This window comes from Danio rerio, chromosome 6 (assembly GCF_052040795.2).
Source record: "Danio rerio strain M-AB ecotype USA chromosome 6, GRCz13ab, whole genome shotgun sequence".
Taxonomy (NCBI): Eukaryota; Metazoa; Chordata; class Actinopteri; order Cypriniformes; family Danionidae; genus Danio; species Danio rerio.
The window spans coordinates 61,930,001-61,944,962 of record NC_141026.1 but is presented as its reverse complement, the minus strand read 5'-3'; the positions used below and the strand labels follow the sequence as shown (position 1 = coordinate 61,944,962).

Sequence of the window (14,962 nt, the reverse complement as noted above, 5' to 3'; positions counted from 1 at the left end):
TATACCTTTTACAAGATGCTGTTTTATACTGATTTCCAGCAGGGGGTGGTTTAGTCGTACTGCGCCTTTAAGACGATTCTTTCCCGCCTACTGTTTCTACATGCCTCCTCCCTCAGCTGCGTCAGACAACAGACAGACTTAAAGGAAGGAGGTCTCACGTAGCGTTTGTGAGAAATACTACAGTAAGAGCTAACCTTTACTAATCAGTATTGTGAAGTTGCATTGATGAGTCACACACAATATCGTTACAAAGTAGTACACACACACACACACACACACACACACACACACGCACATCACAGATGACACACACACACACACAGGCAGGCAGGCAGACAGAGCGCGCTTAGCTTAGTTAAGGCTAACCTCAAGTACTGTGTGGATATCTGTTATGCTAATGTACAATATAAACCTGATTTAACTTCCACAAACCGGGATTGAAGCGTCTTCTTTTATAATTGTTCTGACACGCAGCTGTGCTGATGAAGTAAAGCTGAAGTAAAACGCTGTAATTAATTACACACATACTCTGTTTTAAAACACTTTAAACATGTGAAACTCACTCTTAATCACATTTGATGATGATTGCTGATCCTAGCGAACAGAACAGAGCTTTTATTCCCGGTTGCTTTGCGTATGTCTGTCTGGTCTTGTTGACATAAACACGCGACTACCGGAACATGTTAATGCGCGCAGCTGTCAATCAATTCGGTGGGCGGTGGGATCGCACACCTACGTAATGGTGCGATCGATTTGAAAACAGCTCCAGTTGGCCGACCCTTTTTTTTGTAGTTAAATTGAGAAAAAAGGACTGGGTGTGTTCATATCACCCCAGTATGACGGTCTATACACTATACCAACACACAGATCTGTCCAAACAACTTGAAAAGTAGATTTTTTACCATAGGTGCCCTTTAAATATCAACTTTAAATTGGGAATATAACTTGTTTAAATATTTCGCGTTTGATTTTTTTTTTGAGGAATATGAACCATATTGTTTCATAATGTTGTAAAGTAGACATCTAAATTACTGAGTATATGCAGGAATCAGAGAGTGAAATTCAACACCTTTAAAGACCTTTTTTAAGACTCTTTCCATACATTTAGGTTCAATCAAGTTTTGTAAAATACATATTTTATGTAATATAATTAAATATACAATTATTGTTTCATTATTTTTATAAGCATAAAGGCATATGACTTTTGTTTTATTAAACTTTTGTATTTTTCACTTCAGATACAATCTGACGTCTTTAAAACGAGACCGAGCTTTAATCTGTGCACCAAAGCAATGAAGATTGGCCATCATTTAAGCTGATCGTCTCAGTTTCATGTCAATGTTGAAGAAGAGGAGCGACAATTAAAGGGTTAATTAATGCACTGTTGTTAATATGCACCAAAATATATGATCCACATCAACTGAGGAATGGATACTACTACGGCAGCTTAGTAGCTCAGTGGTTAGCATTGTGGCCTCACAGTAAGGAGGTCACTAGTTTGAGTCCCAGCTGGGTCAGTTGGTGTTTCTGTGTGGAGTTTGCATGTTCTCCTCGTGTTGGTGTGGGTTTCCTCTCGGTGGTTCGGTTTCCCCCACAGTCCAAACACATGCACTATAGGGGAACTGATCAACTACACTGGCCGTACTGTATGAGTGTGATTGTGTGTGTATGGGTATTTCCCTGTAATGGGATGCAGCTGGAAGGGCATCCACTGCATAAAACATATGCTTGAATAGTTGGCAGTTCTTCCCGCTGTAGTGAACCCTGAGGAATAACACCCCATTCACACGGGGCTTCATCGTCAACGCTTGACTGAGGGCGTGTCTGAAGTTGGGGCTGATGCGATCGTCATAGCAGCGTTAGCCAATGAAATTAGTCAGCAATAGGCCACTGGCTGAGCTGGTGTATTTGCATACAGCGATCTGATTGGCTGACGCTTCCGTCGCTGCTTGAAAAGTTGAGCAAGTCCCAACTTTTGCAGCGAGCAACGCCTCTCATCCACAATGCAGTGACGCATAGGACAAAGCCCAAGGAAAATAAATGATTGAATCTTTAAAAATGTTTTGTCATGATGTGTGCTGAGCACTGTGTTTGTGTGTGCGCGTGTGTGTGTGTGTTGTCCAGCAGTGTCCAGCATGGCCAATCACCTGGAGCTGCTGTCGGAGCTGCAGCAGCTGGATAAAGTGCCGAGTCTGGAGCGGCTCCGTGCCGCACAGAAACGCCGAACGCAGCAGCTGAAGCGATGGGCTGTCTACGAGAAGGAGATGCAGAACAAGAAGAGGAAAGCAGACAAACGGCGCGGCCCTGGGTCCCTGGTGGAGAACCGCAGGAGGGTTTCATTCGCCGCCAGTGTGGCTTTACTGGAGGCTTCAGCGAGGAACGATCCTGATGAAGGTGAGGCGCTTTATCAAGTCAAGATGAGCTGCGCTGTGATAAATAAATACAACCTCATAGTCCTTATGTTGGATTAATGAAAATAATCACAAGTATGAACACAACACTGGACATAAGAGCTATTTTACACCTATGTACTATAGACATTACCTAAAACAGACTATACAAGTGCTTTTACACGAGGCAGAGCAATACTGTGCGATATATTGTGCATTTAAGGTTGAGGAAAACATGTAGTGCAGCATGATTGTGTGGTATATTCACAAGTAAACATTGTTTGAGTCCTTGTACGATGGAGTTTAAGTAAAATATGTGTTGCATATAGAGAGAAGAGTGTTTCTACAGGTGGTTTCTCAAGCCCACTCACCTGTGTGAGGCACACTCAGAAATGCACAGTGTTTAAATAGAGATATAATGAACTACCTCTGCCAATACAATAGTCTCAAGTAGGGGTGTCAAAATTAATTGTTTCTTCGGTGCACTGCGATGCAGACGTGGACAATTCGGTATCGATTCAGTAATAATCATAACCGGTTATTATGTAGTGACGTCATTTATCTCCTATGCGCTCTGTCGTGAGGGAGGTGAGCGCGAGTTTTTACAACACTCAGCCAACTCAGGGCCGGCCCGTGGCATAGGCACCATAGGCAAATGCTAAGGGCGCTGTATATCCAGGGGGCGCCAGAAATGAGCGGAGTTAAGTTGCTTTTGTTTTTGATATTCCTGACACACATTCAGTTACAGACGGCAATAACTCAAAAACCTCTTACCCTAAAAAGACCTAAAGTGTGTTTCCTACAAAAAGACAAAGCTGGTTATGTTTCACAGCTGTCTTTCTTTTTTTTTCGCTCGACACTACGAGCACTGCTCCGTTTAAGCCCTCGCAATATGTGTTTAGCCGGCAGAGCTCGCGCTGAGAGGAGCTCTCAGTAAGGGACCGTCGGAAAAGTGCCTCTTTTTTTCGTTTTTCTGCTCCGCTCTTCGCGAGCTCTCCCTGTAGCGAGGGCTTAAGTGTGTGTGTTTGTGTGTGTGTGTGTGTGTGTGTGTGCATGTGTGTTTGTTTCTTTGGTGCTATCTGTGTTTGTGTGTAAATGAGAGACAGTGTGTTGCTGTGTGTCTGTGTGTTTATACAGACAGCATGTTATAGCCTCCCCTCTAAAATATAACACTGTATATGGAAAGCATCGTCAATGCATCGTGATGCACCGAGATATCGAATTGAACCTAATCGAAGGCATGATAATCGTAACCGAACCGAACTGTGAGACCAGTATAGGTTCACACCTCTAGTCTGAATACTCCTAATATTTGCTCTAAAGGTTTAAATATTCAGTAATTATTCACAATATTTTGAAGTGCCCCAGATAACAATATTGTCCATGTTCATTATCAGCATATATTGAATATCAGCATATGTCCAGCATGTAATGGAAGCAGACACAGTGTGTATTACTGAAATATATATATATTCTTTTGAAGTGCACTATCAGACGTCTGCCAGCTTTGAGAGATCTGTGCTTTTGTGTGAAGCGGCTGTGAAAGTGATGCGCTGATGCACTCTGATAAAGAAGACTAAACACAGCTGTTTCTTTAATGTACACTACTGGAGGAGTACAATGTTAGATGCTCTGTCTCAGCAAGCCTGCATTCATTTGATCCACAGTGCAGCAAAACCTGAAGCTGTCCTGTGTGTAGAAGGCTTTTCATATGACCTAAACTCATGGCATCTTCATTGCAAAAACTATTTTGAAAAGTGCACAAAAACAATTGAATAAAAAAAAACAACTGAATTGAAATGAATTGAAATAAAACTAATTGAATGGATTCTGATTTACTCAGATTCAGTCTTTGTTCATATGTGGAAATTTCCAGATCCGTTCCCTCATATCTGCAGTGTCAGCAGGTAGATCAGATTTACACCTTATTTACCAGTTAAACGGTCCGTGACGTCATCGACTTTGGCTTTCAGATTTAAAGGGCTAGCGTTGCACCAGACCCCTGTAAGTGGTGTCGTTTGAAAATGTAGAATCTATATTTTATGCACATATGCATCACTTTGGTTTTTATTCTACTGTACAAAAGTTATTTACACTTAAATACACAGTATTTTGGAGACACGAGCTGGGTATTGAACATTGGTTTGTTTTCATATTTTTCATATGACACATGTACAAGTTACAACTCAAATGAAAGCTCTTGCCGGTGCTCATACGATTCTAGCATTCTTTTTACTGAATTATATTCACATATCAGACAGTTGCTGAATGAATCGCAGTGTTTCCATGGCGCAGAAGTGAAAACAATACATTTATGATCAATAAGCAGCCCCAGATAGCACAGACAGCTGTCATCTCTTACCTTATGCTGTGCGCTTAAGGGCTATTCTCCTCTGTGTTTGAGCTGATGTGCATAAGTAATCCTTTTATATGTCTGACGTGCTCCAAACACAGTGAATTATGTTTGATCAAACAAAAGAATAGTGAAATATGTAAACAAGGATCGCTCCCTGTGGCTTGTACAGCACCTCTCATCAGTTAATCAATGCAATAACTTCTGCATAGATTATGGTGGAGACCTTTTTCTTTTTTCCTATGATTACAGACGTGTGCAGGAACCACCAACATTAATTACAGCACTCTAGAGCACACACAACCTAAAAGGTGCACTTTCAAATTTGAGTTTATAAAAAAAAATAATACAAAAAGTGCCTCTATTTTAGGTGTTTATTATAACACAGACAACATATACAGATATTTTAAACACTTGATTTATGAAAATTCTAAGGGTTTTCTTTAAAATGATACCACATGTTTGCATTTACACCTCTGCATGTGGATTAAGGAGCCTTTTAAATTTTGGTAGGCAAAATCCAGTCGGAAATCCCAAAGTAACAGCAGAGTTTAACTGGTTACACCGTAGTGAATGACGTTAACTCTGGCTCTTTCATTTCAGAACAAAACCTTAAATCACATACACGAAGACTAACGTCTGTTTCACACCGCAAGCGTCAGCGGCGCGTGAGCAGAGCGTGAGCAGCGCGTATGTCGAGCAGTAGCAGTTTGCCTTTCACACCAGCTGCGTCTGCAGTGCGCAGCTCTCCGGCAGCTGCTGCAGAGATCAACCTATCTCTGTCTATTCTATCTAGTTACCCATGTCTCTCTATATACAAATACACTTTTTAAACTTTTCATCTGCACCAGGGCCCCTCCTATGCTGTGTCTTTAACCTGCAAATGTTTATTTTACAAATTTTATAGATCAAATAGTGCTGTATGCTTCTCAAGCTATATGAGAAGTGTCTACAGTCAGAAGACAATCGCCTGTGATATAGTGTCATTTGTTTTTTGATTATCAGGTTGCTGTAGACCTAGTTATAATAATATTTATACAATATAGTTATAATGATATCTATACATGATCAAACTAGTGTTACTTTCTCCGCTTCAGTGATGTCCAGCGGCAGAATAACAGCTCGTTAATTCATGCTCGTGCAGAGGATGAGACGGACGAAAGTAACCAATGCATGCCCTTCTTTTACTTATTTTCATGTTGTCAGATTCACAGAGCAAACAGCTCCCGGTAGGAATAACTCGAGTGAACATAAAACAAAGCCGATTAAAACTTTCTTCCTCTGCTCAGCTGCACAGAACACAGCGAGCTCACATCATCCAGCATGCGTGTCGCACTACACTACCCACAATACACTTCGCTATGGACTACAAATCCCGTAAATATTCTATTTCCCCTCTCCTACAACACTAGTGTGCAACTTAAGCAAAACTGATACTAAAATTGTTTTACATTTGGTTTTGTAGTTCGGGCCTAAATAAATGTTTGTTGTCGTTTTTAATCGTTTTAAGTTCATTTGAATGACTATATATAAACCATTTGACATTATTAACGCATTTATTGGGTAAAATTGCTACTTTTTTTGTTTTGGTCATTATCAATGCACTGTCACTTTAATTGAGCTTGAGCAGCGCGTCAGAAATAGACCCAGCGCCGAAACTATCGCTGCACTGCTGCTGCGGCGACGCTCACGCCTCGCTCTGACGCGCTGCTGCTTCGTGCGGTATGAAAGCTCTGATCTGTTAACATGGACGCCGAAAACACACGCGCTGCTCACGCTCTGCTCACGCGCCGCTGACGCTTGCGGTGTGAAACAGGTGTAAAAAAGCTTTTATATTGTCATGTAGTACAAGTATTGAAGCATGTTAACAAGAGAGAGAGAAACAGAGAGAGCAACATCCGCCACGTAGCCAATATAAACTATATAACCTGCTGCATACATCACATACGTGAATCACACCATGGTCATTACATTAAGATGCCCACTGGTTTATAAAGGCCTAGATTAAAGAAGATGGCTAAATGAGAACTTTTCTGCCACAAACTGTAGTCAAACAGTTGAAGTCAAAACCCTACAAACAGATTAAATACAGGAATGGAGAAAAGAGCACTCCTGCATTATCAGCTGTCAGTCGGCACCCGCTCTTTTTTATTTATTTTCTGGTCATTTAGCTTTTGCCGTGTGCTGTGTAAATGCAGACAGTCGGATACATGTTACTTTTAAAGATGATGTAAGCGGGTCATCAGTAAAGCAAAAACAGATACAGTCACCAGATCAGAATTGACCATCTGCGATGTAAATACAGCCTTAGCAGGGCTCGAAATTAACCTTTTTTCTTGGTAGCACCAATGCTCCTAACTTCATAAATGTAGGTGCACCAGACAAGATTTAGTCGCACCCACCAAAAACTGAGTATTGTTACTACACGTTTTACATCAAGAGATTTATTGCATTGGAAATAAACTCTAATCAAAACTAACAAATAAACCAAACTCTGCATGCGCTCATGCCCTGCACACACTGCTTGACTTAAATGAGATGAACTGAGTAAACAATAATCACTGTGCTGTTCTCACGGGTGCTGTCTGATATTGCACACATTATATTGATATATAACTTATTATTTGCATATGCCATCTTAATGACAGTAACGGTCTTTTCATGAGCTGCAATATTAGTTTCATCTAATATTCAGCGATGGTGAAGGTGGTGTCAGTCGCACGACGAACAGCATCGTGACGATTAAATGAAGGATTAAATAACGTCAGAACATCTCCTGCTGATTGTGTAGATTCAGTGGCAAACACTGTTACCTGAAAACTCCGTCCCACCAGCTTCACAGTGAATGCTTTAGTTCAGGGTTCACCAACCTTTTGGAAACTGAGGGTGCGTTCACACCTGTGAATCGATTCAGTTGTTCTGAAACTGAGATTAAAAATGTTATATTGTTGCTCTTTGCTCTTGGAGTGGTTCGCTTTCACACTGCAAAGTTTCTAATCGGACCAAAAGAGCTAAAACAAGTCACGTGTGAGTAAACTCTCCTCACATTGGTCAGAGTGTCAGGGTTTATTTTGCAGCGTCCCGCTCAGCTGTCAGGAGAGGTGGTGGTTTGGTGGTGATTGACAGGGTGCGCGCGCGACGTGTCTGAGGAGAGATGCGGTGAGGAGGGGTGAAAGGGTGCGCGACGATGCCTATTTGAGGACTGGGAGGGAGACGCGAGATTACCGGGAGATCATCACTCATTTGTGGGCATCCGGAGACTTGCGAAACTTCCCGCCCTACTCATAATTCTCTCTTCATATAGCCGTAAGCCTATTACATATCCATAAAACACTGTGATATAACCGCGCTCGGATCGGATCGCTTTCTCACTGCAATCGAACCGCTCCAGGGTTCGTTTCAATCGAGCTGAGACCACCTCATTCAAGCGATCTCGGAGCGATTACTTTGGCGCGGAACAGACCGCAATTGCCCTGTTCACATATGCCAAACGAACCGCGCTAACTGGGCAAACGAGATACGTTCCAAAACAAAAGTGTAGGTGTGAAAGCAGCCTGAGAGCTACTTCTTGGGTACCGATTAGTGTGAAGGGCTACTGGTTATTAAAAAACGCATTTTCTTAAATTACTTTTAATTATATGTTATTATTAATAATTAATAATATTCATCTATGTGAAGACATTGATCATGTTAATGATTTCTCACAATAGTTGTCAACAGTGATTTAACAAGTTAGATAAATATCAATATGCAACACTTCATTTGTCTGAAATTGTTTTTAAAGTTTTTTTTAAAATTTATAACAAAGTAATTTTCAAATTTACACCAATGCAAGTGTGATTTAAAAAGAATACCTATAAAAATATTAGATGCAGCCTACTCATATGTGGTGCTATGGTGAGCTATTTTTAGAACAGGCCCACAGGCAACTCATGGGAACCTGGTGGGCTACCTGGTGCCCACGGGCACCATGTTGGTGACCTCTGCTTTAGTTATTTTCACAGTTGACTTTAAACACTGGAAGTCTTTTATCCATTCTTCAGAAAGTGTAAATGCTGGATTGACATTCATTACATGATCACTGATCAGATCTTTAGGTGGCTTCTAAAACTAAACTGTCAGTGTTGTTTTCATTCTCTCGTATCCAGACCGTACGCGGCTGAAGCTCCCTGTCATCGGAACTGAGTGATTGACAGCTGATATTAACCAATCCATTTGCAATCTATTCCAACACAGTGGGCCAATAAGAAAAGCTTGAAGGCGGGGCTAGTATTGCAGGCTTTGTTTACTGCAGCAAGTTGACATGTCAACTGATTTAAACCATTCCTGAGTGCTGCGTTTTGTGTTTTTAGGTGTTAAGATGCCTGAATCCCTCCTAAATCCGCGCGTGTGCTGAATGCAAATGCCACCAAAACGGTCGCAATTTCGAGTCCTGCTTAGAGTGATTTCTGAAGGATCTTCTGACTGGAGTAATGATGCTAAACATGCAGCTTTCAAATCACAGAAATAAATAACATTTTAAGATGTGTTTATATAGAAATCACTTAATAAAAGCAGATTAAATGTGTTAAACCGGTTATAAAAGAATGAAAAAGAAGAGAGTGATACGATAGTGTGATGTGTGTGCTGCAGCACAGTGCTCATTCAGTAAAGGCTCAGCTACAGACGTGTGTCCAGTCCTGATGTGATTGTGTCTAATGTTGGAGCACATCTGATCATTTCTGGAAGCTGATTCCAGCAGCAGGGGGCGCTGTTATAGCTGAAGGCCGATACACCCTGCTCTGACTGAACTCTTAGGGATGTATAAAGCAGTAATAATGCTTTTAAATCTATTCAGAATGTAGCTGGCAGCCAGTGTAGAGACCTGAGGACAGCTGTGATGTGCTCTGATTTCCTGGTTCTGGTCAGAATCCTGGCTGCAGCCTTCTGGATGAGCTGCAACTGTCTGGCTGTCTTTTTGGGAAGGCAGTGAGGATGCTGTTACAGTAATCCACCCTGCTGCTGATAAAAGCATGAACAAGGAAACAAAGCATCTGATTCCTGCAATGTTTTTGAGATGATGGTATGCTGATTTTTTTCCTAGTGATGGGTTGTGGCTTGAAGGGCATCTGCTGTGTAAAAAAGTGCTGGATAAGTTGGCGGTTCATTCTGCTGTGGCGACCCCAGATCAATAAAGAGACTAAGCCGAAATGAATGAATGAATGAATGAATGAATGACTAGTGAGCTGATTTACTCACTGCTATGACATGATTACTGAAACTCAGATCTGACTCCAGAATCACCCCAAGATTATCCACCTTATTTTCTGTTGTTTAATAGCAAATGAATTTCTTTCTTATCTTTTTTTCAAACTATTTATTTGCAAACAGAGGAGGCTTCTTTAAAAAATTGTATTAAAAAAACGTACAATTTTTGACTAGTAGTTTGCATGGAAATGAATTCAAGTCAGTCATCCTCAACGCAGAGCGTCACATTAAGTCATACGAGCAGCGTTTAGCATCAGTGAGATTGATTGAAGTATTTTTGTGTTTTGAAGTTTTTAAAAGGTCAAACCCAGTTGTAGGATCTCAGGAAAGCATCAGCTCACATCTGCCTTGATCTGCAGGGTGTTTAATGGAAAGCGTTTGTTTTGTGACCTTATAAAACGTGTTTATGTATCTGCCAGTGCTGTGGTGTGAAATCTGGTCTCTCCTCCTGCAAACATGTCATTTTATGAGGCGTTAAAAAGAGCGGCGGCGCCCTGATTGCTGTGTGTAAAGCTGAAAACCATCTGAGAGCCAGAACGCTTAAAATGAATGGGGGCGAGTTCGCCAGCGCCACGCAGAGTGCAAAATAATGGACTGAAAATGACTGCTCTGAAAGCCTGGGAACACTAGCGCTGTGATCAAAATAGCCTGACAATCAGCTGCTCTGGGAGGAAATGAAGACTGTGCATGAGACTCGTTTCAGAATTGCGGGATGATTTTTTTCGTTTTTTGTTTATTTTTCTTGATCTGGAGTGATTTACAACTAATGTATAATTTACAGTAAACTGAATCCATTATTAATGTCAAATAATGCAAAATATAATAAAATAATAATATAATATGGTATAATAAAATATAGTATAATATAATATAATTGATATAAATAATATAATATAAAAAATATAATATAATATAATATAATATAGAAAATATAATATAATATAATATAATATAATATAATATAATATAATATAATATAATATAATATAATATAGATAATATAATATAATATTAATATAATATTAATATAATAAAATATAATATTAATATAATATAATATAATATTAATATAATATAATATTAATATAATATATTATAATATAATAAAATATAATATAATATAAATAATATAATATAATATAATATAATATAAAATAATATAATAAAATTTAATATAATATAATATAATATAATATAATATAATATTAATATAATATAATATAATATAATATTAATATAATATGCATGAGACTCGTTTCAGAATTGCGGGATGATTTTTTTCGTTTTTTGTTTATTTTTCTTGATCTGGAGTGATTTACAACTAATGTATAATTTACAGTAAACTGAATCCATTATTAATGTCAAATAATGCAAAATATAATAAAATAATAATATAATATGGTATAATAAAATATAGTATAATATAATATAATTGATATAAATAATATAATATAAAAAATATAATATAATATAATATAATATAGAAAATATAATATAATATAATATAATATAATATAATATAATATAATATAATATAATATAATATAATATAGATAATATAATATAATATTAATATAATATTAATATAATAAAATATAATATTAATATAATATAATATAATATTAATATAATATAATATAATATTAATATAATATATTATAATATAATAAAATATAATATAATATAAATAATATAATATAATATAATATAATATAATATAAAATAATATAATAAAATTTAATATAATATAATATAATATAATATAATATAATATAATATTAATATAATATAATATAATATAATATTAATATAATATAATATAATATAATAAAATATAATATTAATATAATATAATATGTTATAATATAATAAAATATAATATAATATAAATAATATAATATAATATAAAATATTATAATAAAATATAATATAATATAATATTAATTTAATATATTATAATATAATAATATAATATAATATAATGTAATATAATATAAATATAATATAATAAAATATAATATAAAATAATATAATATAATATAATATAATATAATATAATATAATATAATATATTATAATATAATAAAATATAATATAATATAAATAATATAATATAATATAGATAATATAATAACATAATATATAATGTAATATAATATATTATAATATGATAAAATAATATAATATAATATAATATAACATATAGGTTTATTTGCAGGTGTAGAGTCAGCTGTATGCTGTGGCGGATTGATGAAGCAGAGATTGAGGCTGGATTTGCTGCTTTAATCTCATCAGATTATCAGTGCAGTGTAATCTGGTTGTCTGCAGTAATGCTCTGCTTGATGGAGCTATTTTCTGCTCAGATGAAGCTCTTCTGCCATGTATTGATTTAGTGTTTTGGTCAAAATCTGTCCTGGTTGGTTCTGACGGATGAACAGATGACAGATGGTGGGCTTTATACCCTGACAGAAATGATAATCCTGTGCTACAACATACACTTTACACATAACAACTGAGAGCAGCTAAACACACCGCAGGACACGCTGGTGTTATTTAATGCTGTTTATTAGGTGTGTGTTATTTCACACCAAGGTGTTATTTCATGGGTTATTATTCTAGTTTTGTGTGTGTGTGTGTGTGTTAGTTTCATGTGTTAGTTTTGTGTGTGTGGAGTAGTTTTGGATGTGTCTTAGTTTTTGTGTGGAGTTTGCATGTTCTCCCTGTGTTGGCGTGGGTTTCCTCCGGGTGCTCCGGTTTCCTCCGCAGTCCAAACACATGCGCTATAGGGGAACTGATCAACTAAGTTGGCCGTTGTGTATGAGTGTGTTTGTGTGTGTGTGTGTGTGTGTGTGTGTGTGTGTGTGTGTGTGTGCATTGGTGTTTCCCAGAACTGAGTTGCAGCTGAAAGGGCATCTGCTGTGTAAAGCATGTGCTGGAATAGTTGGCGGTTCATTCCACTGTGGCGACCCCTGATTAATGAAGAGACTAAGCTGAAGGGAAATGAATGAATGAATGAATGAATGAATGAATGTTCTTCCTAACAGAGCTGTAGTGTTCAGAGTGAGCTGTAGTGTTGATGCTGAGTTCAGTCTGCTGCTGTCCACAAACACGTGTGTGTGTGTGTGTGTATATATTTTATTTGTGTTCTCTCTGTGTGTGTGTATACATGTTTGTATGTATGTGTGTATATATTTGTATGTATGTGTGTGTGTATTTATGTACACATAAGTGTATGTGTATTTACGTGTGTGTGCCTTTATGTATATGTGTATGTATGTGTAAGTGTATGTATTTATTTATATGTATATATGTATATGTGTGTGTGAATATATTTATGCATATGTGTGAATACGTGTGTGTGTGTGTGCGTGTGTGTGTGTAATAAACCACAGTAGTGTCAGAAACACTCAGACAGAGCTCAGTTCCCTCTTTTCTTCTCTATTTTCTATCTCTGATCAGCCAGAACTCACTGCTCATTTAAAACTATCAATAAACGACGTCCAGAAGAGACGAGAGCGAAGAAACCCACAGAAACATCCTCATCTGAGAGGAGACGACAATCATCTTCACTTCTTTTATTTAAATTAAGACCTGTATCTGTGTGTGTGTGACGCACTGCAGTCAGTAAAAGCTCATATAAGAGAGATTTCATTAAGCAGAAGGCTTAATAATGTGATCAAACATTGATTTCTTTTACATATCTAACATAATTACTGCAATAAATTTTAATATATAATCATTTAGTTTGCCAGTATAACTCTAAAATGCCCAACAGTTCTCTTAATTTCTTGGTTCTGAAGGTTTTAAAGGCTTGACTGAGGTGGAAATCAATATGAAGCCTTTAAAGCGTCTCGTCTGTTGGCAGCAGGTTTACTAAAGCTTCTGCTTATTAATTATGAACTGTATTTGCATCAATATTTGAACTGGATTCACTTTTTGCATTTAGATTTTAATGAAAGGGAGCTAATATTATTCACATCCTACAATGACGGGTTTAAAGAGCCAGATTAGATCTGAATTAATCATCACCGCCTAAATAATTAATCATCCACAAATGATGCAGCAGAATCAGAGGAGTGAAGGAGGATAGAGCTGAATGATTCTTAAAGGTCTCCTTCAAATCTGCAGTTTTATTATTGGATGTTTAATGAAATCTCAACTGAAACATGAAGACAGGGCGGGGCATAGACTAGCCCCGCCCCAGTGCTTTATTTGAGAATTGCGAAGTCCCGGAACAGATCAGGCCCAAACGGAATCTGCGGCCGCAGATTTCCACAGATTTTTAGCCATCAATAATTCTGTTTATTTAAGCCTAGTTCACACTACAGGATTTTAAACATCAGCAGATCGCTGTGCTGTTCACACTTCATGACTTGACTTTGTGTCTTTTAATCTCTGTGGTGTTCACACTATGCAACACTCTGTGAACGATCCACAAGAGGGGGGTCACACACTACATGATCTGACAACAACTCATTCCCCATCAGCTCATTCAAGCTACCAAACCACAGCCAATGAAATGTTGAGGGAGGAGTCAGCAGAAACAGCTGAACACTATTGGCTGCTTGTGTGCTGATGACATCACTGACAGCGTTTCAAGCTTTGGAGAAAGCATTTAAAAACATCGTCAAATCAACAGATTCATCAGCGCATTAATCACTCATCTGCAGGCTCCAGTGGAGAGATACACAGAGAGTTTTTAACCCTGCCGCTTTCTAACTATCAGTGTATTTCTTTCTGACATTGTTATTTTTTATTACAAAACAGTAAAGAACTGAGCATTTCTGCCTTAAATTACCATATTGGTCAAAATGACAGCATGCATGTCTGATACTTTTCACTGTGACTTTAAATATGTGTGCATTTTCTTGCCTGGCAACTTCCTGCTAACATAAACAAAACCTTCTGATGGCAAAAACATCAATTTACTGCAGATATCTTTCAAAACAGCATATTCTGTGCCGAATAGCTC

General features: G+C 37.4%; 1 protein-coding gene across 11 annotated transcripts in view; it reads left to right on the top strand.

Moving 5' to 3' along the window:
• ppp1r16b (protein phosphatase 1, regulatory subunit 16B) overlaps positions 1 to 14,962 on the top strand; it is a 99,623-nt gene that overhangs the window by 46,705 nt on the left and 37,956 nt on the right. For 6 of the 11 annotated variants that reach the window (XR_015944678.1, XR_015494426.1, XR_015494428.1 and 3 more), the window contains exon 3: positions 2,128 to 2,394. Coding sequence is in view for 2 of the 11 variants with exons in the window: in XM_087258284.1 (XP_087114410.1) it covers positions 2,136 to 2,394 (259 nt within the window). In the remaining 9 variants the exon portion in view is untranslated. Of the gene's footprint in view, positions 1 to 2,124; positions 2,395 to 14,962 lie in introns of all 11 variants that reach the window. The other 5 variants (XR_015494429.1, XR_015494427.1, XR_015494431.1 and 2 more) reach the window with 1 other exon arrangement.